Genomic DNA, 19,837 nt, shown 5'->3' on the forward strand with positions numbered 1-19,837 from the left:
TTCTAAGAGCATCTCTAATGTAAAACACCATTTTTTCCTCCAAAATAGAGTAAAAGTAAAAATGGAGTAAAATTACTCCAATCTTATTCCATTTCCCATTCTATAATGGAGTGATGAACAAATAAAAAATAGACTCCATTTATGGAGTAAACTTCATTATGAAGTGAGATATGGAGTTGGGTTGGAGCATTCTTTACTCCATAATCACTTTTACTCCATTTTAGAGAAAAAAATGGAGTAGTGATGGAAATGCCCTAAGAGATCTTTGTAGTTCCCATTTTTTATATATCAACCTCCTCTCAACTCTTTAATCTTTAACCCAACAAATATTGAAAATGATATTCAAATATTTTATTAGAATTCAACGACTTTATAGTGCTTTCAACGCATCCAGACTAGAAAAATAATTAGTGGATTCAGGCGATCAAATCGTTTGTTAGAAAAAGAAGCAAATATGCATGTCATAAGAATAAACTGAACACTAACTTCTCCAGCAAAAGTTACACACCCTCTTCTCCTCATGAACTAGACGCTGTCTACCTAAACATTTGAGAATGGTGTTGTAATGACTTAATTTATGTGTCAACACACGTATTGCTGACGTTGCGACAATTTAGTATGCTAGCAGAGATGTTAAATGCAAATGGACCAGGATTCACGCACACCTTTTTTAGATCTTCCATTTTACTAAAACTTTCATAATTGTCACAAACATGGTAATGCATATGATAGTCCATATAAACTTTACCCACCAAATCAATGCACGGCTACGTTTTTGGTTTTAGTCGGCTTATTTCTTCCCATTTTTCTGATTATGCTTTCCTCGTAGGGTCCCTTTGCTTCATCTTTTTTTCTGGCGAAAAAAGTTAAACCGGAATCTATTAAAATTACAGACCTAACTTCCGGGTGGAAGTATAACCTACGGATAGACCTTCGCTTCGATATTCAAATGAGCCAAAAGCAATAGTCTATATCCGTGTGGCCAGCGGGGTTCGAACCAGAGTTCGTTGTATTGAGTTTATTTCCTCAAACGCCACTGGACCTTTTGATTCATCTTTTCAATTAAATCTTACTTCGGATAAAGATCAAACGTCATGAAAACGATAGTGGCTTGATTTGGAGAGGAATAAGAAGAATCTCTTAATTGGGACTTTTCTAATATAGTGTATGCTTATGTGTCTGCATTAAATGTCATGTGTACAAACAACATGATTTGACTAGTTCTTCTGGTTTATATTATCTTTATAGAGCTTTAAAAAAGCCGGGGTGAAGAGAGTCACTTGCAAAAATACCCTAATATCTCCCTCACAGAAGCACGCCGCCAAGCTTACTATCAGATCCAGAATCGGGGATCTCCGGTGTTTGGCGTTCCTCGCCGGCACCGGAGATGCTATCTTGTCTTCGTTCATAGTATGGTTGTAGTTATTGGTGGTACTTAGCTTACTCTCTGATGGCATCTCTTTCCCTCAGGTTCATCTTGTTTGAGGAGCTAGGAGGTTTTGAGGTTTGTTGTTTGTTGTGTAGTGGAGGTCGTGTCTTTGGCGCCGGTGAATTTCGTTGGATGAAACCGGTTACGATTTTCCCCAAATCTGTGTCCTCAACTCTGTTTCTCACTAGAAATTGAATCTAAGGCATCTTGGGTGGGTTTGAGTTTTTGTCCTCTGTCTTGAATAAGTAACGGTGTAAGTGGTGGTGTATTGGTGTTGTGTGGTGAGCAGAACAGGTCTATCATCTTTCAGAAGTTTCAGACTGTTGTCACCTCTCCGCCTTAGGAGTCCTTCTCCCGTCCTTTTAATGAGTGTGTCTCCGGATGGTCTTATGTCTCTCTCATTCCTCGGTGGCTTCTGTTCGGTGAAGCAATATAAAGGGGTTGAAGTTCTAAGCTTTCTGATGAAGGTTCGGTTGAGGAGGGGGTCTTAGTCTCGAGTGTTTGTTTCTTCTCGATTTGATGTCTTGTGTTTGGCTCAGTGTTTCTGGCTTTGTACCGTGAACTGGAGGTTCAGGTATGTTTCATTGGTCTTTGCATCGCTTACTATCTCTTGTGCTTGTGTGGTTCTTGCCAAGAGTTCCGGCTGTTCAATGATTAGATAACTCTCTTCTTTCTCTTTCTTAAGATGGTTTATGGGTTTAGATGTAGGAGCGTAGCCTTGTCTAATAATCATTGTAGTTGTTTATGTGCTGCCTGTTGTTTGGGCTTTTGATTCCCTCTTGTGGGCTAAGTTTCCGGGGATTGTAAGGTGTTTCCGCCGGCTTTGGATTTCACCCATGTATGTTTCTCAGTTTTATCAATCAAATTCAGATGGAAAAAAAAAAAGAAGAGAGTCACTTGTTATTGGGTTGATTAGTTATGAATATTTTTTTTGTTTTATATTTGATAGTAGTTATATAGGGACCTTTAGATTTATTTGTATCTTTAAAAAAGTGTTGGAAAATTTACAAAAAGTCTCTTGAAATTAAATGTCAAAAACACCAAACACCAAAATAGTATTAGTTTTCATTATAGCCCAATCCAAATACTAATCAATCATAATTATTTTTAAATTATAATTTAATATTTATGCTAAATCAGTGCATAGAAAAATAACATGATTAATGTGGGTCTCTTAGGATGAGATTCTTAGCGTAATATAAAAACGTCACTTAGCTTTTAACTAAAAAAAACTAAGAAACGTCTCTTAAAACACATTTAATGGGGGGTTCTTAGGGTGAGGTTCTTAGAGCATGTTTAAATATTAAGAACCGGTTCTTAGTTTTTTAGTTAAAAATTAAGAGATGGATTTTTATATCCCGATAAGAATTTCACCCTAAGAACCTCCATTAAACATGCTCTTATATCTCTTATTTAAAATACGTTTATTAGTTTTCTTAGTTAAAAGCTAAAAGACATTTCTTATATTACGATAAGAACCCCACCTTTAGAAATCCGCATTGATGCTCTAACATTTTCTGATAAAAATTCAGTAAAATATAGTTGAATTATTTTCTTAAATTTATAAAAATATTTCCACTAATTTCAGAATTGGTATGGCCTAATTAATAGAGAGAAGAAAATGAGAGAATTACGGAATTATCTCTTCTGCAAAACAAATCTCTTATGATATCTTTTGCCTCTTTGGCACCGGGTCTTACCCGTGGTTGTGAGATGATTCGTTTTCTTCTCCTTTTTCTTGCTTCCACGTGTTGTTTTTAGTCAATCTTGAGCTTCAAAAGTTGGTCTTCTAACATCTGAAGCGTTGGTTGGTAATATACGGTGGTCCTGAAGGTGCGATTGTTCAGGCTTCACGACTTAGAATTAAGGGGACAGATTCGAGTTGTGTTCCCCTAAATCTTCGTCGTTCCCTTCTTCTGCAGATCTACGGTTGCTCGAGCGTTTCCAGTCTAACAGTGTGGCGAAGGAGATCTCTCTTTGATAATGATAAGGCGCGACGTAGGGATCGTGTTTGCGGATTAATTCTCTTTTCAGCTTGCAGCTTGCTTTGAGGACCGCGGTGGAGCTCGGGTTAAGGTTCATCGGTGGTGCTGGAGGTGAGTTGGTTATGGGGTGTGGTGTCGGCTTATATACTCATCGGCAAAGCTGGTCCAATCTGTTAACTCCTCCCATTTTGACACTTCTTTTCTTTCTCGTGTTTTCATGGATTCAGTTGTCTTTCCGTCTTTATAGTGGTTTCGTTTCGTCTTGTTGGCTTGCCTTTTAGGTTTTCCAGCTAGTGATGGTATTATCTTGCGTATCTCCTCTTTGGTGTTGGCTTGTCAGTGGCGGTTTATTCATTTTGTCCCTTTGTTTATCAAATTAGGATTAAGACTATCCCGGTTTGGGTGAACCGGACTGTACTTTAGTTTGTTTTTTTTTTTTTTTTAAGAAAATGTTTTCCAACTATCAATTTTTGTAAAACAAAATATCAAAATATTGTAATATGAAAACCTTTTTTTTTAAAAAGGTATAGCTTAAAGGCAGGGCCGGCTTAGATAGAGGACGAGTGGTGCGACCGCTCCGGACCCAATCCATTGTCTCCTATTTCTTAATAGATAAGGGTCTGATTTTTTTTTAAATACATGTATTTTTATATTAAAAATAAGAGAAGGGGTCCAAATTTTTTTATATGAAAGTATGTTTTTATTTCTATAGATTTATTTTAAAAATACTTCTCGTATTTTGACAAAAAAATATATCTATCAGATTTTTTAAAGAAAAATAATAGTTTGGAAATTAATTTTTATTTTGTCCGAGGGCCTATGACACTATTGAGTCGGCCATGCTTAAAGGAATATATTTAATCCATCTAATAAAATATTTTTCTGCACCTTCACTTCATGTATTTTCCGCTTATTTTTTTGCTTAAGTTTATACTCCTTCTGTTTTTGAAAGTAGGATTTTCTAGATTTATTTTGTGTTCCAAAATGATAGATTTTTTAAAATTTTAAAGTATTTTAGTAGTTAATGTTGAAAAATTATATATTTTTAAGAAACATTTTTTTTTACGTCAAGAAACATTTATTGAAATATTTGAATTGGTTGAATACTATTGGTTGATATTTATTGGAAAATGTATAGTAAAATAAATAATAAATTTAATTGTAAAAGATTAATTGTTTCCTTAATATGTGTGAATCTTCTAGAAAATCTTTCTTTTGAGAATAGAGGGAGTATAATTTAATCAAATACAATTTACTTCAAAAAAAAATAAAATAAGATGAGGCCCAAAGTATAAATACACGATAGCGGATAGAAAAAAAAAACTCATTACAGATTGCTTTCCAAGAATCGCTCAAGTCACATACGATACTCAACTAAGACAAGTCTTCTTGCTCATCGCCGCTTTTAGTCTTCGTATTCCCGTAAGCATACCTTCTTCTTCCTCTTCGGTTTTGTCGTGTTTCGCTGGATTAGGTTAAATTAGGTCACGACAGATGATCGAGTTTTTTTCTGGTTCGTTTCTTTTTCAAATCGTTTCTCGATTGATTTCCGCTTTTCTAAGGATGATAAAACCTCTCAAAATTACATGAAATTCTCGTTTAGAGATTAAATTTACATGTTTCTTCCAAACTGACGATATATAAGTTCTTTATTGTTGAGAGTAAATAACACCAACACCGTTTGATTAGGGTTTTGATTAGTTTCACAAAAAAAAAAAACAGCAATTATCGATCAAGATGATGTGAGAATTCTAATTAAGAGTATTTTAATTACGGTTTTTGATTAGGTTTACGCATTAGTTTATGTTTCTCTGAAGGATTCTCATGATTAAGAGTAATCTTTTAAACGAGAAGGTGCTAATAGTTTTTAGATATTAGAGAGATCCAATGTGTTATCTAATCTGTTTTGATGAACAACAGTCTCTTGATTTATTTGGGTGATTGGATTAGGTCAAATTCACATCATGGGCGGAGGAAGAGTGCAACCGAAGAATCAAATGTTCAGTTTTGCGAAACAATACATCGCTCGTGTGAAGGAAGCATTAAAAGATGAACCTGAAAAATATCAAGTGTTTGTCGATATGTTAAAGTATTTCACAAATCATCGGAGGTATGTGTATCTATTAATTTTTCTCCTTAATATATATATTCGGCTTGTTCTTTTGTTTCAAGTCTCAATCTACACAAGAAACTCACAACATGAATTGTTTTCTGATCATGTTACCTTATTCACTTTAATTTGTAGGTATGATGATGAAGCTACTATCTTAGCAACGGTGGATGACCTCTTAAAAGATCACCCTGATCTGCGTCTTGATTTTAATAACTTCCTTTCTCCCGAGGCTGAGAGCATCATCACCCCTCCCGAGGCTAAGAGCATCATCCCTCCCACGGCTGAGAGCATCATCATCCCTCCCGAGGCTGAGAGAACCATCCCTCCCAAAGCTGAAGAAACCATCACTCCCGAAGCTGAGAGAACCATCCCTGATGAGGCTGAGAGAACCATCATCACTCCCGATGCTAACAAACAGTTAAGCAAATATCAAACCATGGTTGATAGAAGAGTATCGCGGGAGCTAACCTTAGATGACGATGCGCATCCATACATTGCTTCTGTGAAAAAAGCATTTTGTGATGAACCTGGAAAATATAAGGAGTTTCTACAGATCTTGCATGCTTATTCTCATCTCGGGTATGAATTGTTTTTCTCTTATGTCCGGTTTAATCTTAAATTTCAATTCTAAAATCTACACAACCATCATCACACATGTGAATTGGTTCTGATATTAATATTAATAATCTCTTTGTAGGAAGGATGTCCCTAGTACCACTGCAAGGATGAGGGAACTCATGAAAGAGCACAAGAAGCTGTTTCGTGGTTTCAGAGTCTTCCTTCCGGATCATGCTAAGACAACCATCATTCTCAAGGTTAAGAGCACCATCCCTCCTCCCGAGGCTGAGCATCATGGTACTGCTCAGTCTAATAGTAAGAAAAGAAAACGTGTGGAGTTTGATGATACGAGTTTTGTCGACAAGCTTAAGGTAACAAATACTATTTTGATGTTTCTCTTAATTAATTTTGCAATTTAAAATAACAAATTCTTCCATCTGCAGATAAGATTTCGGAGCCTTGATACTCATGTAGTTGAGTCCTTCCGAAAGACGATGAAAAAATATGAAGAGGGAAAGAAGTCGAAAAGGAAGGTGTACAACAAGGTATATATGTTCTAGCCACTTTGTGTGGCACTCTTCTTTTTTTTTCTTGGTTTGACTTGGTTCTTATATATCATGCAGGTCCTGAATCTTCTCTACTATCATGAAGACTTGACCGAGGACTTTACCAGATACTTCAAACGACAAAAAATCCTTAAGGAATAGCATCATCAACATCTCGTAAAGATACTAAACAACATGACTTATACCGTTGCTTCTAAAATGACGTTTGGTGCAGAAAGTAGATCATAATATTAAATGTGAAGAACACTAACGAGAAGAGCTTTGTATAGTTTCTTTTCTAAAAAGTGTAGAGTTTAGTTCAGCTCTTCTGACGAGCACATAACTTCTTGTTACATTATGAATATTTTATACTCAAAGGTGTTTGATTTGATTGCGTTACTGCTATAAACGGGTTAGACTTTGTCATAGAAGAAGGAGCAATGCTTCTTTGTATAACTTTCCTTCACTTACCAACAAAAAGTTTCAACCTTTAACTCCAAAGATCGAAACTTTCCACACCAAATCGGAGAATGGCCTTATCACGACTCTCTCTCCGATCCACCACCTTCCTTAAACCATCCTCCCTCCGCCGCCACGTGTCCACAGACACAACCCCGATCACAATCGAAACCGCCGCCCCCTTCACCTCCCACCAATGCGACCCTCCGTCGCGCTCCGTGGAGACCTCCTCGGCAGAGATCCTCTCCTTCTTCCGCGACATGGCTCGGATGCGCCGCATGGAGATCGCCGCGGACTCTCTCTACAAGTCCAAACTGATCCGCGGGTTCTGCCACCTGTACGACGGCCAGGAGGCCTTAGCAGTCGGAATGGAGGCGGCGATCACCAAGAAGGACGCCATCATCACCTCGTACAGAGACCACTGCACGTTCCTGGGCCGCGGAGGGGAGCTAGTGGACGCGTTCTCGGAGCTCATGGGGAGGATGAGAGGCTGCTCTAACGGGAAAGGAGGGTCGATGCATTTCTACAAGAAGGACGCGTGTTTCTACGGTGGGCATGGGATCGTTGGCGCTCAGATTCCGTTGGGGTGTGGTTTGGCTTTTGCTCAGAAGTATTCTAAGGAAGAGAATGTGAGTTTTGTGCTGTATGGTGATGGTGCTGCTAATCAGGGTCAGTTGTTTGAGGCTTTGAATATTGCTGCTCTCTGGGACTTGCCTGCGATTCTCGTTTGCGAGAACAATCACTGTGAGTTTTTGGATTGTTTGTGTTTTGTTTTGATAAAGTTTGAGTCTTTGATTGAGTTTTGTTTGTTGTAGATGGAATGGGGACGGCTACGTGGAGGTCTGCTAAGTCTCCAGCCTATTTCAAGCGTGGAGACTATGTTCCTGGCTTGAAGGTGAGAACTGACTTTGTTTAATGTGTTTGAATCTGTTATGTGTTTCCATATTAACTGAGTGAGAAAGAAGGAACCTTTATGCAAGATTTTGAATCTGTTTGGTGTTGACATTAAAGCTTACTAGTGAGTGAGTATCTTATGGGTTTGTGTAGGTGGATGGTATGGATGTACTGGCTGTGAAGCAGGCGTGCAAGTTTGCCAAGGAGCATGCGCTCAAGAATGGCCCTATTGTAAGTTTGCTCAATCCACAATCTTCATTCCTCTTTGTTGCTCCAATTGCTTCTGTGCTGTTAGCATATATTGGATTCTTATTAGCCCATTTTCTACTTATTGGTAAGACCCAAACACCAAACAAAACCATTGTCGTCATTACCTATTATGCAGATCCTAGAGATGGATACCTACAGATACCATGGTCACTCTATGTCTGACCCGGGAAGCACCTACCGTACACGTGACGAAGTCTCCGGCGTTAGACAGGTTACTAAATTTCTTTCATTTGTAAGAATATACTCGGAAGGTTTTTTACTTTCTAGTCTTTAAATATTTCGATTGGTGTTACCTTTAGGTGCGTGATCCAATTGAGAGAGTGCGAAAATTGCTGTTATCTCATGACATAGCTACAGAAAAAGAGCTTAAGGTACTTTCTTCTATTACCTTCCCTTCCCATCCTCCAATCATATCATTGTTTATCTTTGCAAATGACAATTTGATCTTTGACTTAAAAGGACATGGAGAAAGAGGTGAGGAAAGAAGTAGATGACGCCGTTGCTCAAGCCAAGGTAATCTTATGGGCTGTTTTTGTCTTTGTTATAGTATACATCAAGGCTGTTAATAATGCAAATTTCCTTTTGGTTTAACCATGTTTCAGGAGAGCCCCGTTCCAGAGGCATCTGAGCTATTCACAAACATGTACGTGAAAGACTGTGGAGTCGAGGTACTATACTTCCCAATCTTTTCTCTCCTTTAGACGTTGTGGTGTTGTAGTTCTTTGCACGTTTTGTTATATAAGATGAATCTAGAGACTTATGTAGTCCTTTTCATTGCAATGTGCAGTCATTTGGAGCAGACAGAAAAGAGCTCAAAGTGACACTTGCATAAGTCTTACTCCATAGGAGATTGAAGTTTCAATAAAATCCAAAAGCCAAGGGCAACAGACAAATCTTGGGTCTTGCTACCAGACCATTTCTGGTTTTCAATTTTCGTTTCAAGTGCAAAGCAATTGCTTCAGTATGCTAAGTTTGTTTGCCTCTTTTAATATACAAAAACATTGTTAAAGCAAGAAGCTTTAAGATACCAGTCTTGCTATATATCTGAGAAACGATAAGAGAAGCAAGAAGAGAGCAGTTAAGAAAAGATCTAATCATCATCTTTGTCTGTATAAAGAAAAGATTGTGGACATGTGATGTGAGGACAAAATCATCAAGAACCCGTGTTTAATTTGTTACCTGCAACTACTAATATAAAATAGAATAGAGAAGAACCAACTTCGTCGGTAGCAATAAAACCTCGTGCCCTACCACCTAAGTTCAATTATCGATGCTTGCACTACAAGTCTCTTTCTCATTCCCCACAAAAAACACACCAAACCCTGTTGAACAGGTAAACTCAGTGACGCACTCAACTTTAATTCTGCATTTTCTTAATATAATATAATTTGGATTTCTTGTAACTACTAACTACTAATAAGAAACGTTGATTCATTCTTCTTAACCTAACCTCACTTATATTAACTACTCAAAATAATTAGTTTGTAAAGTTTATCTGGTGTTCCAGTGTCTAACGATTCAAAAACATTCCAACACACATTGAATAAACAAAAACATATCAAATCAAAGATGTTCAAATGAAATCTTCATCGTGTTCTCTTATCATACCCGATCAAAAGTCTGCTGCACACATCACAGAGAAAGTGGTGTTGTATAATAAACTTTCTTTATATTATATGTTACGTCGACCATGAGCTGCACTACCCAATGGGAATATTCGCTGTAATTGGCTCAGTAGTCGCTACCAACAGCCAGATATAAAATTCAAGAACATAAATAATTTAAGATCCTTAATGAAAATTTTGCCGACAGGGAACATTTAGCCAAATGAAAATTCGAAATAAAACCAGAATGGTAGCCTTTTCTAGCAACGTTTCTATAAATTGTGTAAGATACATTAGCTTTAAAAATCATTGTTAAATGATTGGGATATGTGAATGTGAGAAGTTTGGTTTTACAAAAATCCAATGCTTGCACTCACCGTTTTGTAATGTGAAAGTATATTCTTAATTGTTTTCCCATAAACATTCATTACAAAATATATTCTTTTAGTAACTTTATACCTTGCTTGGCTGTACAAAATCTGATATTTATAGAATTCTATAAAGCAGAAAAAGATATATTTTATTCTTTCCCCTAAAAACATTCGAGGGATATATTTTCTGAGGTATTGCTTGCCAGTACGAAATTCTAATATATTTTTTTTACAAAATAAAAAGAGATTTATTCTTATTTCAATTGGCAAACCAGCATTTATTTGCAGACATAAGAATTATTACCAGCAAATATGTGTGCAGAGCACGTGACAAGTTGAGTTCACTCAACTTCCCATCTTATAATCTCATCCGTCCATTCTCCGATATGGTCCACTGGACCCATCTAACAAAAACGCATCGTCCAGCTGTTTCCCTCGACCTTCATAGCTGGCACCGCCTTAATGGGTCAAGAGTCAAGACTAGTTTCCAAAACCAACCTTTCGTTGTTGTTCTTGTGAATCTTACGATACACCCTCCCGTAGACGAACCCAAGCCCACTCACACCGAAATCTTGTTTTTAAGCTTTTCGTTAATATGGGTAATTTAAGTTTAGGGATTGACCTCATTGCGGTCTCACGCGCTTTTTATGGAGAGTTAATTTCAATCACCCAAACAAGGAAACCAAATCATGAGAATCTAAAGTCATACATGCCTTTTATAATCAATGTTTCTTCTCCTTCCTCCTCTTCCCTTATCTCTCCATCTCTGTGGAGAGACAAAAACAAAAACAACATTCTTGATATATTTTCTTTATTTACCCAAAATAAAAGCTCAAATCTTTCTTTTTCACTAGCTTTGAACTAAAACGCGTTTTCTTCTTCTTCTTTCTCACAATGCTGTCAAACGCCGTCGTTTTAGCGGCGGTCTTGTGTTTGGTTGTTCTACCACCGTTTGCCGCCGGAATACGGACTGGTCCGGGGAGGATCACGACCAACGGAAGAAATGAGTTTAGCAAGCTTGGTCCGTTCATGGAGGCTCCGGAGTACAGAAACGGCAAGGAGTGCGCGTCGTCGTCGTCAGCCAACAGAGAGAGCTTCGATCCCTCTCTCGTCCACATTGCGATGACTCTGGACTCAGAGTACCTCCGCGGCTCACTCGCCGCAGTCCACTCCGTTCTCCGCCACGCGTCGTGTCCCGAGAACGTCTTCTTCCACTTCATCGCCGCCGAGTTCGACTCGGCGAGCCCGCGCGTGCTGAGTCAACTCGTCCGGTCGACCTTCCCGTCGCTGAGCTTCAAAGTCTACATCTTCCGGGAAGACACGGTGATCAACCTGATATCGACTTCGATCAGACAGGCTCTCGAGAATCCGTTGAACTACGCCCGGAACTACCTCGGAGACATTCTCGACCGGAGCGTTGACCGAGTCATCTACCTCGACTCGGACGTGATCGTTGTCGACGACATCACCAAGCTCTGGAACACGAGGTTGACCGGGACGCGTGTCATCGGGGCTCCGGAGTATTGCCATGCGAACTTCACGCAGTACTTCACTTCCAACTTCTGGTCGGACCCGGCTTTACCGGGTCAAATCTCGGGTCGGACGCCTTGCTATTTCAACACGGGAGTGATGGTGATGGACATGGTTAGATGGAGAGAAGGGAACTACAGGGAGAAGCTGGAGAAATGGATGCTGTTGCAGAAGAAAAAGAGAATCTACGATTTGGGTTCTTTGCCGCCGTTTCTGCTTGTGTTCGGAGGGAATGTGGAGGCTATTGATCATAGGTGGAACCAGCACGGTCTTGGAGGAGACAACCTACGAGGAAGCTGTCGGTCTTTACATCCTGGTCCTGTGAGTTTGCTGCATTGGAGTGGTAAAGGGAAGCCATGGGTGAGACTTGATGAGAAGAGGTCTTGTCCGTTGGATCGTCTTTGGGAGCCATATGATCTCTATAATAAGCATAAGATTGAGAGAGCTAAAGATCAGTCTCTGCTCGGGTTTGCTTCTTTGTCGGAGTTGGCTGATGATTCAAGCTTTTTGTGAGAGGTTAAAGAAATGTTGCATTATTTTTGTGTTACAGATTCTACAATACATTTGTTCAGGTGATTCTTTGATTTTCTGGTGTATAAACCGAGTTAGAGAGGGAGAGAGAGAGAGATATATAGAGGCTATGGAAGCCATTGATGGAGATTCTTTTCTCATTTTCTTGTTCCCTTATAAAAACTCATCGTGAAGTGCCTCTTGAGATTTTCCATTCATGACATTTAATGGCGTTTAAGGATTGAGAATCTTACTTAGGTTTTGACATTTCACTATGTCTTTCAAGTTTTCTTGCAATGTTAATAAACCTGGCCAGTGATCATATATGTTTGTTCTCGTTTAGAAAACCATTTCAAAGTAGTAGTATACATGACGATAGACAACACACAACATTGTTATGGGATTATTAATGGGCTGGGCTGTATTGTGAAGCCCAAATACGTTTTGCTGTGTCCATAACTTTTTCGTTGGTAGTTCACCGATGACCTTGAGAAGAAATGAATCTATGTGGTCCCGGCAAGTTCACAGGTGTCCTGAGAAAAGGAGGCAAGCATTAAATATTGTCTTAAATTAATTTGGTGATTAAAAAGGAAAAAACTCGTAACTAGTAGATACTTAAGTAGTACAGTGTTCATTGCCTCTGATCTCTATCTAGATCGCGCCCTTGAAGTTATCACTTCCACGTTACTTTTTTTTAATTATTTCAATCACTGGTCCCACCGACTCTTGTCTTCATTGCCGATCTGACTCTTCTAGTCTCTCATCTCTTCTTCTTCTTCCTTTTGCTTTTCACCACTCTCTCTCTTGTTAAATCTGCAGCATTTAAGATTCTTTTCAGTTGAGTGATAAAAGTTATTTAATAATTCAATCTTTGAAAGGTCTTCCTTTTTCTCTTTTCGTCAAAGTCTTCTTCTGCTTTGAAAAAACATTGGTGTTTTACTTTTAGACAAACTGTGTGTTCAACTTTTGTGGGTGTGTGTGTGTGTGTCCACTAGAAGCAGAAATCTGAAAAAGGTGGGATCATCATTGGGAGCTAACAACAATCTTGTTTTGTGGGTTATCTTCACTTTTTTTTTTCTTCTGGTAAGATTTGTTAGTAGATCTAAATTTGTTTATAGATTCTCTCTCCTTTAAAGTGAGATTTGAGTACTTTCAATCATTGATGAAGAAGATTTGGTGGTCTTTCTTTGTTTCTTCAATTATTTCAATCATTTAAGTACACTTCTCCACAAGAATCTGAGCTTTACTCACCAAGAGGGTTTTTGTATTGTATTAAAGAGTTTACAAGAAAGTGAAAGTAGCAAATAGATCCCTCTTTACTTAAAAAAAAAATGAAATGGCTATGGGGGTTAATACAAATCTTGTTGATTTTGTCTTTGTGTGAATATAAAGGTTTTTGTGGTGAGCATTAATGGGGGATATGCAAGTTGGTGTTGCCAATATCGACGATAAGGTATTATTATTGTCTCTAGTTTTCTAGAGATCTTCCAAGTTCTTGACAAGATTGTTTATTTTCTCATATGGATTCTTGATTTTTCAGGGCTTTTATGGCATGATGGAGGATAAACCGGGGGCTTCATCGAGCCCAACCCTGCAAGTCTCGGTTTCATTTGGAAGGTTTGAGAATGACTCACTTTCATGGGAGAAGTTCTCAGCTTTCTCTCCAAACAAGTACTTGGAGGAAGTTGGAAAGTGCGCTACTCCAGGGTCTGTAGCTCAAAAGAAGGCTTACTTCGAAGCTCATTACAAGAAGATCGCTGAGAGGAAAGCTGAGATCATGGATCAGGAGAAACTAATGGACAACAAGAACGCTTCTTTTAGATCGGTCGTTACAGATCAGGGGAGCACGGAAGGCGGGTCAGTGACAGAGTCTGTGGTTGATACTGAAGAAGATAAGCATGTGACTGACGTTGCTGCTGAAGTGAAGGAGCTGAATGAAGAAACTATCGTTGTCAAGGAATGTCAAAGCTCGGTTGATGAGGTGAAAGAAGAAGTCAAGAACAGTGTGGATAGTCCAAGATTGGAGAAGCCAAAAGAGTTTGCTCTCGTGGAGGAGAAACCAGAAGTGGTCGTCCATATGCAGGAGAAACCAGAAGAGGTATTACAAATAGATGAGAAAGAAGAGGAAGAGGTAAGAGAAGACGTGAGCGAGACTGTTCTGTCAAATGATACTACTGGCAAGACGGATGAAACGCCAAAGAAGGAGATGGAGAAAGAGAAAACGCAAAAACTAATCAAGAAGGGTGGAAACGTGGGGGTCAATCGTACAAGAAGCTCTCCCAAGGTAACCTTTCTTGTCTTCTTTTCTTCGGATGTGTTGAAACACAGAGAGCTTCCTTCTAATGTCTTCATTGCTTTCTTGTCTCTCCAGCCTGAGCAGGTGAGGACAAAACCGACAACTAACAAGATTGTAACAAGTAAGAAAACTCCACCAAGCAAGGAGGTCAAGAACATGATAAAACCAACAAAGAAACCAGCAGCACCTATCTCAAAAGCCCCACCAGGGTTTTCAACTCCAAGAGTGTACAAGCCAGCTTCAAAATTACCTTCACTGTCTACATCCCAGTCTTCTGTAAAGAAGGAGAAGGCCTCGTCTCTACTGAGAAACAAACAAACCGCTCCAAAGTCATTGCATATGTCTATGACTCTTGGTCCATCTGCCTCTGATCCTACTGCTCTTACAAGCACTAGAAAGTCATTGATTATGGAGCGTATGGGAGATAAAGACATTGTCAAACGTGCGTTTAAGTCATTTCAAAAGAGTTATGACCTCGATGCTTCTGTCAACGAGCACAAGCCAGCTCTAAAACAGGTATGTCTGTATTTACTAATGTTTTTCATTTCACAATTTATTAAGGATTATCCACTGATCAGCTGCTTAAATATCAGAATCCTGCAAAGTCAACAAGTATTCCATCAGTAGCTACACGGCAGAAGGATAACGCCAGGTATATATATACACACTCACGGGACTAGTGGTTTCTTGCTTAGGTTACTGAAACTTATCATTATGATGTTTGAGTCCTAAAGTTATGTTCTTGTCCTGAAAACAGGCCTGCAAAAGCAAGTGTCATGGAGAAGAGAATTAGTACAAGCGCTCATGGTTTTTCTGCGTCTCGTGGGTTGAAAAGCAATGTCACAGCTGAGAAACAACAAAAAGAGGTAACATCTCTCTCTCATGATCAAACTACGCATGAGGCTTACTCTGACAACATCTGTCAGCTTGGGCTAATGCTTTCTTCACTGTGTTCAGCTTTCCAAATCTGGTGCAAGACCTGTAGAGAAGACACGCTTGCAGAAGAGCCCAAAGGTTTGCATTCACTTTTCAAAATCCAGTAACATATATTATGGTCTCATTACTTTTGGTGTGTGTTTAGCAGGCTGGAGTGGTTGATGCCAAGACCCGGAAGGAGTCTATGAATCCGAAAGCAAAACCAGTACGTACCTTACCAAAAGTCTCTTCAGACAAAATGTTATGATAGCTATATCCTACTTCCTATTTAGTGTGAGATACTTGCCACCAATGTTGTTTGTTCCATTAGTCTTTGAGGTGAAGAGAATGATTTTTTTTTTGTTATATAGAGAAGTCTCTAGTAGCATGTAATAAGCCTTAATGTTAATATCCCTGAGGGGATGAATGAATAGTTATAATTTACATTCATGTGCATGTGTATAGACTATGTGTATTATGTCATTTATCTCAGTATGAGCAATCTTGAACCAAATCAAATCATTTAGAATCAAATCAATCTCAATAATTCTAGAACCTATTACTTAGAATTTTAAGTCCTGCAGTGTCTTAGGATGAGAGTCAACCATCTTTGGTTTGATCTTTTATAAATGCCAAGCAAATTGTGAGGAAACTGAGCCAACATTGTTCATAACTACATGTAAACAGAGCAAGCCTAGTTTCTTTAGGCTGTCTCACTGATGAGCAATGTAAAAACTCTATGCTACTAATATTATCAACACTTCAAAAACTTTTTCATGCAAAAGAAAACATAATCAAAACCCAAATTGATTCTATTATATACAAAACCAAACAAATCTCAGGCATTCACATATCGGAATCTGATCCACCAGAATCACTTCTCGACCTATCCGACATAAAATTCGGAGGCAAAACAGGAAACTTAACAGCGTTCCTCTGCTGCTGAGGACTTCCCGTTGTTCTCCTCTGCAAGTTCCTCGCGATCTCTACGCATACTTTATCAACCATCGCAAGAAAATCTCTAACGATAACAAATAAATGAAGTAGGTTCTTCCCCTTCGCAGGCCCTCCCGCTTGGTAATACTCCGTTGTCCTCTTCACAAGCTCCATCACTTTCTTCTCTTCTTCCCTAGCCACCTTCACCTCTTCCTCGGCCGCGTCGAGAAACTCAACCATCTTCTCGACAAACCTGTTGTCTCCTCCGCATTGTGACAACACTCGTCTCGCTTCTTTAGCTCTTGACGTGAGAACCAAGCAAGTCGCGGAGACCGTGTCGTAATCTATACTTGCACCTTTCTTAACGTTTGCGAACTCAGAGCTTAGCCCTCCGACAACAGGTAAACCGAGTCGAAGATACTCCTTCTCTTGCTCCTCTTTCGATATAACCTCGGAGATGGAACTGCTACTGGTTCTGCTTAAGCTCCTTCTGTTAATCAAACACCGCTTCCCTTCTGACCTAACCACCTCTTCCACCACGAAGTTGAGCAGCGTCGTTCTCCCGTCAACACTCTTCACATCAGAGAGTTTTAGTAATGCCGTGAGGTTGAAAGCTTGAGCGTCTCCTCTAGCTGTTCCCGCATTCATCCTGTTTCCGGATTTAAGTATCGCTTCGAGAAGCTTGACGAACAAGCCACGCGACCTCAGCTCCGTACAAGCAGCGTCTAACGTCTTGAGAGAGTTACTATGGTTAGCAATCTCTGGGTAGTAGTTAGCTCTGAAGAGCAACGCGTTGAGTCTAGTGAACGCGCTGGGAACCGCTTTGAGGAGATGGAACAGGAAGGACTCAGCGTCGGCTAGCTTTGTGGTGTCGCCGTCGAACTGGAGGATCGCTGATTGTTCTTCTTGCGTTGGAGCTATCCTCGCAAGCCTCTCGAGTGTGTCGGGATGGAAGTCGTTTCCTTCCATTAACGATTCGACTAGCTCGTCACGTGTCATACCTAAGGACTTGAGCACGATGGCTGTGTTCTGTGACTTTCTCGGGTCGAGGATGAAGATCTGTGAAGGAGTGGTTGAGCTAGGCTTCTCGTGATCCGGTGACTTCTTTCCCACGGCTACGTAGCCGAAGAGAGCTTCCATTAGATCAGCATCGAAGCTGAGGAAAAAAAAAAACAAAATTGGAAAACGTTAGGGTTTGTAAAAAGCCCTAAAGGATGGAAGTTGCTTGGGGGCTACGTTACATTACCTGAATGAGCCACGGTCGATTTTGTCCCAAACCATGGAATGGTCTGAGTCAGGGTTGACTTTATCCCAATGAAGAGGCTTCAGCTTGACCTGACCATTGTCTGAGCTTGAGCCTTCCCCTGAAGATGATCCTCTAGGAGCCGGCGGTGGTTTTGACAGAGCTGCCGTCTTCTTCAACGGTGGAGGTGGTGGCGGAGCCGGAGAAGGACCGTTAGACCTAGAGGGAGGAGGAGGAGGAGGAGGTGCTGGTGCTGTTTGGTTAACTGGAGGCGGCGGAGGAGGTGGAGGATCCGGTTTAGCAAACTCGAAAGACTCTGACTTTACCGGAGGAGGAGGATGGTTGTGGACTACACTGTGAGAAGTGGAGGATCTTCCTCTGAGAAGAGGCATCTCCGACTTCTTCTTGTTCTTGGAATAAATCACATTCTTCTCTTGGTCGTCGTCGTCTCCGTGAACGATCTCTTTCCGAAAGCTTCCGCTTTTGTTGCCTCTCTGACTACTCTGAGACTTTCTCCAATACAACACATCGAGACCATTCTCATCCAAGATCAAACCTTTGACGTTTCCTCCGAATCTCGTGAACCCCTCGCGAGCTAACGCCGCCTCCGCAAGCGGAGGAGCCGGAGGGAGCGTGTTCGCGACGTTAATGACTCTGTCTCTCCGTCTTCGTCTCCGCACGGTGTAAATATGGACGAAGAGGAAGAACACGGCTGCTACGAGTAAGGTGCTTGCAGCCGTTATGAGTATAGCCCTCGTGATCTTTTCTCTGTCCGATGATGATGGTGGTGGTGATTGAGGGTTTTGCTGCGGCGATGGAGGCGGAGCGGTGAGGGTTTCATTTGGGAAGAAGGTTTCGATGTTTTGGGGAGAATCTGATTGAGAAAAGGAATGATGAGGGAGGAGGAGGAGAATCGAGGAGAGGAAAGTTAGGGTTAGATGAGGAAGGAGACGAAGCGGTGGCCATGGCTGCTTCAACATGGCAGCCTATGGAGGATTAACTCATTTGCAGAGAACTGAGATCAATGAAAGGTAACGTCTTTTTGTTATCGATCTTGTTTTTTTTTGTTCTCTGTGGGTTTTGAGATGTCTTTGAGACTTTTGGGGGTTTGTTTGGTAAGGTGTTGTTGACGTTATCGTCTGCAAGAAGCAGCGTAGTTGATCTGTTCTCTATTAAGGAATTGGAATGTGTTTACATGACGAACATACCCTTGAGTGTGAAATAAATGTGTAGTAATACAAGGATGTTTTGGTCATTTTTCATCGATTCTCAAAATTTTCTTTCAGAAGACTCAGTGTAAGTCTTGTTGTGTCGTGAGCGAGGGTTTTGGTTGGTGAGGTTGACCTTGTTTTTGAGTTTGACTTGGTCTGAACGAGTGCTCGGTCTTCTTGATCTCTTTTATTTGAATTTTTGTTTTTGAAATAACATAGCAATTATTAGATATTTGGGTTTATTGACAAAATATTTTAGCTTTATTTACTCATTGTCCCAATCATTTTTAATTTTATTTTAAACAAATAAAATGGAATCACTATTTAAAGGAAAAAAGGTCAAGTACGCTTGGGAAACTTCGGAACATTCTTTGAGTATCAAACAACTTAAGAAGTCGGAGACAGAATAAAAGCCACGATGTCGTGTATAAGTAAAATCGAAATTCGTTGCATCGTATCAGAAGAAAAAACTACCAAAAACGTATGATAGATATGCCTATACGAACGGGATCTTTTTTGTTTATAAAAAATGAAAATATATGAACGTGTCGGTGTGTAACAAAAGGTATTATCATAGCACTTAGAGATTTTTTTTTTTTTTTTGCATCTAGATTTTCTTTTTATTTGTTAAGCTGAAACGAAACAACTCATATTAATATAGTATTTAATACACGTAGTAATGGCCCCTCATTAACTTTAGTGCCCGACGCGGACGCGGTATCACCCTCGTGGAAAAGACTATTCTCGTGGAAGTTACTTAACATTGACGAGTCCGGTCATGACATTTGCTTCCGCCTTCTACCAGGGCTAAGGATGGACATGAGCAGATATCCGGAATTTTAAGGATATCCGTGATGCGTTTCTCTACCCAGATAGTTAATTTTTTTTATTTGATTCAATCTGCAATTTTTCGTGTGTTCGGTATTCTGGATATTTGGAAAAATCAATATTTTTACCGAATATCTGAT

At 39.7% G+C, this 19,837-nt stretch overlaps 5 protein-coding genes across 8 annotated transcripts; 4 read left to right on the plus strand and 1 right to left on the minus strand.

The window, feature by feature from the left end:
• Positions 1-896: 896 nt before the first annotated feature.
• On the plus strand, positions 897-7,021 carry LOC106367600 (paired amphipathic helix protein Sin3-like 6). The gene is made up of 6 exons (XM_013807409.3): positions 897-4,836; positions 5,365-5,524; positions 5,660-6,106; positions 6,225-6,456; positions 6,529-6,630; positions 6,709-7,021. The coding sequence occupies exons 2-6, from the start codon at positions 5,379-5,381 to the stop codon at positions 6,790-6,792; spliced, it is 1,011 nt and encodes a 336-aa protein (XP_013662863.1). The 5' UTR covers positions 897-4,836; positions 5,365-5,378; the 3' UTR covers positions 6,793-7,021.
• A 3-nt stretch (positions 7,022-7,024) lies between these two features.
• Positions 7,025-9,431, plus strand: LOC106367599 (pyruvate dehydrogenase E1 component subunit alpha-2, mitochondrial). Its single transcript, XM_013807408.3, has 8 exons — positions 7,025-7,833; positions 7,905-7,984; positions 8,137-8,214; positions 8,369-8,464; positions 8,553-8,624; positions 8,713-8,766; positions 8,856-8,921; positions 9,041-9,431. Exons 1-8 carry the CDS (start codon positions 7,161-7,163, stop codon positions 9,083-9,085), a joined length of 1,164 nt encoding a protein of 387 aa, XP_013662862.1. The 5' UTR covers positions 7,025-7,160; the 3' UTR covers positions 9,086-9,431.
• A 1,442-nt stretch (positions 9,432-10,873) lies between these two features.
• On the plus strand, positions 10,874-12,509 carry LOC106367598 (probable galacturonosyltransferase-like 8). Its single transcript, XM_013807407.3, has one exon. The coding sequence runs from the start codon at positions 11,123-11,125 to the stop codon at positions 12,269-12,271; it is 1,149 nt and encodes a 382-aa protein (XP_013662861.1). The 5' UTR covers positions 10,874-11,122; the 3' UTR covers positions 12,272-12,509.
• Positions 12,510-12,899: 390 nt separating this feature from the next.
• LOC106367597 (protein WVD2-like 7) lies at positions 12,900-15,941 on the plus strand. 4 transcript variants are annotated; one of them, XM_013807405.3, is made up of 8 exons: positions 12,900-13,351; positions 13,661-13,721; positions 13,809-14,552; positions 14,640-15,080; positions 15,158-15,216; positions 15,322-15,430; positions 15,522-15,578; positions 15,649-15,941. In XM_013807405.3, exons 2-8 carry the CDS (start codon positions 13,680-13,682, stop codon positions 15,745-15,747), a joined length of 1,551 nt encoding a protein of 516 aa, XP_013662859.1. In that variant the 5' UTR covers positions 12,900-13,351; positions 13,661-13,679; the 3' UTR covers positions 15,748-15,941. The 4 variants fall into 4 exon arrangements, with proteins under 4 accessions (XP_013662859.1, XP_013662858.1, XP_022546730.1 ...); XM_013807404.3 differs by having other exon boundaries at positions 12,927-13,351; positions 15,646-15,941; XM_022691009.2 differs by having other exon boundaries at positions 13,031-13,282; positions 15,646-15,941.
• Positions 15,942-16,206: 265 nt separating this feature from the next.
• On the minus strand, positions 16,207-19,498 carry LOC106367596 (formin-like protein 4). Its single transcript, XM_013807403.3, has 2 exons — positions 17,662-19,498; positions 16,207-17,571 (listed from the first exon to the last, which is right to left on the minus strand). The coding sequence occupies exons 1-2, from the start codon at positions 18,636-18,638 to the stop codon at positions 16,326-16,328; spliced, it is 2,223 nt and encodes a 740-aa protein (XP_013662857.1). The 5' UTR covers positions 18,639-19,498; the 3' UTR covers positions 16,207-16,325.
• Between the last annotated feature and the right edge of the window lie 339 nt (positions 19,499-19,837).

Source organism: Brassica napus, chromosome A9 (assembly GCF_020379485.1).
Source record: "Brassica napus cultivar Da-Ae chromosome A9, Da-Ae, whole genome shotgun sequence".
Taxonomy (NCBI): domain Eukaryota; kingdom Viridiplantae; phylum Streptophyta; class Magnoliopsida; order Brassicales; family Brassicaceae; genus Brassica; species Brassica napus.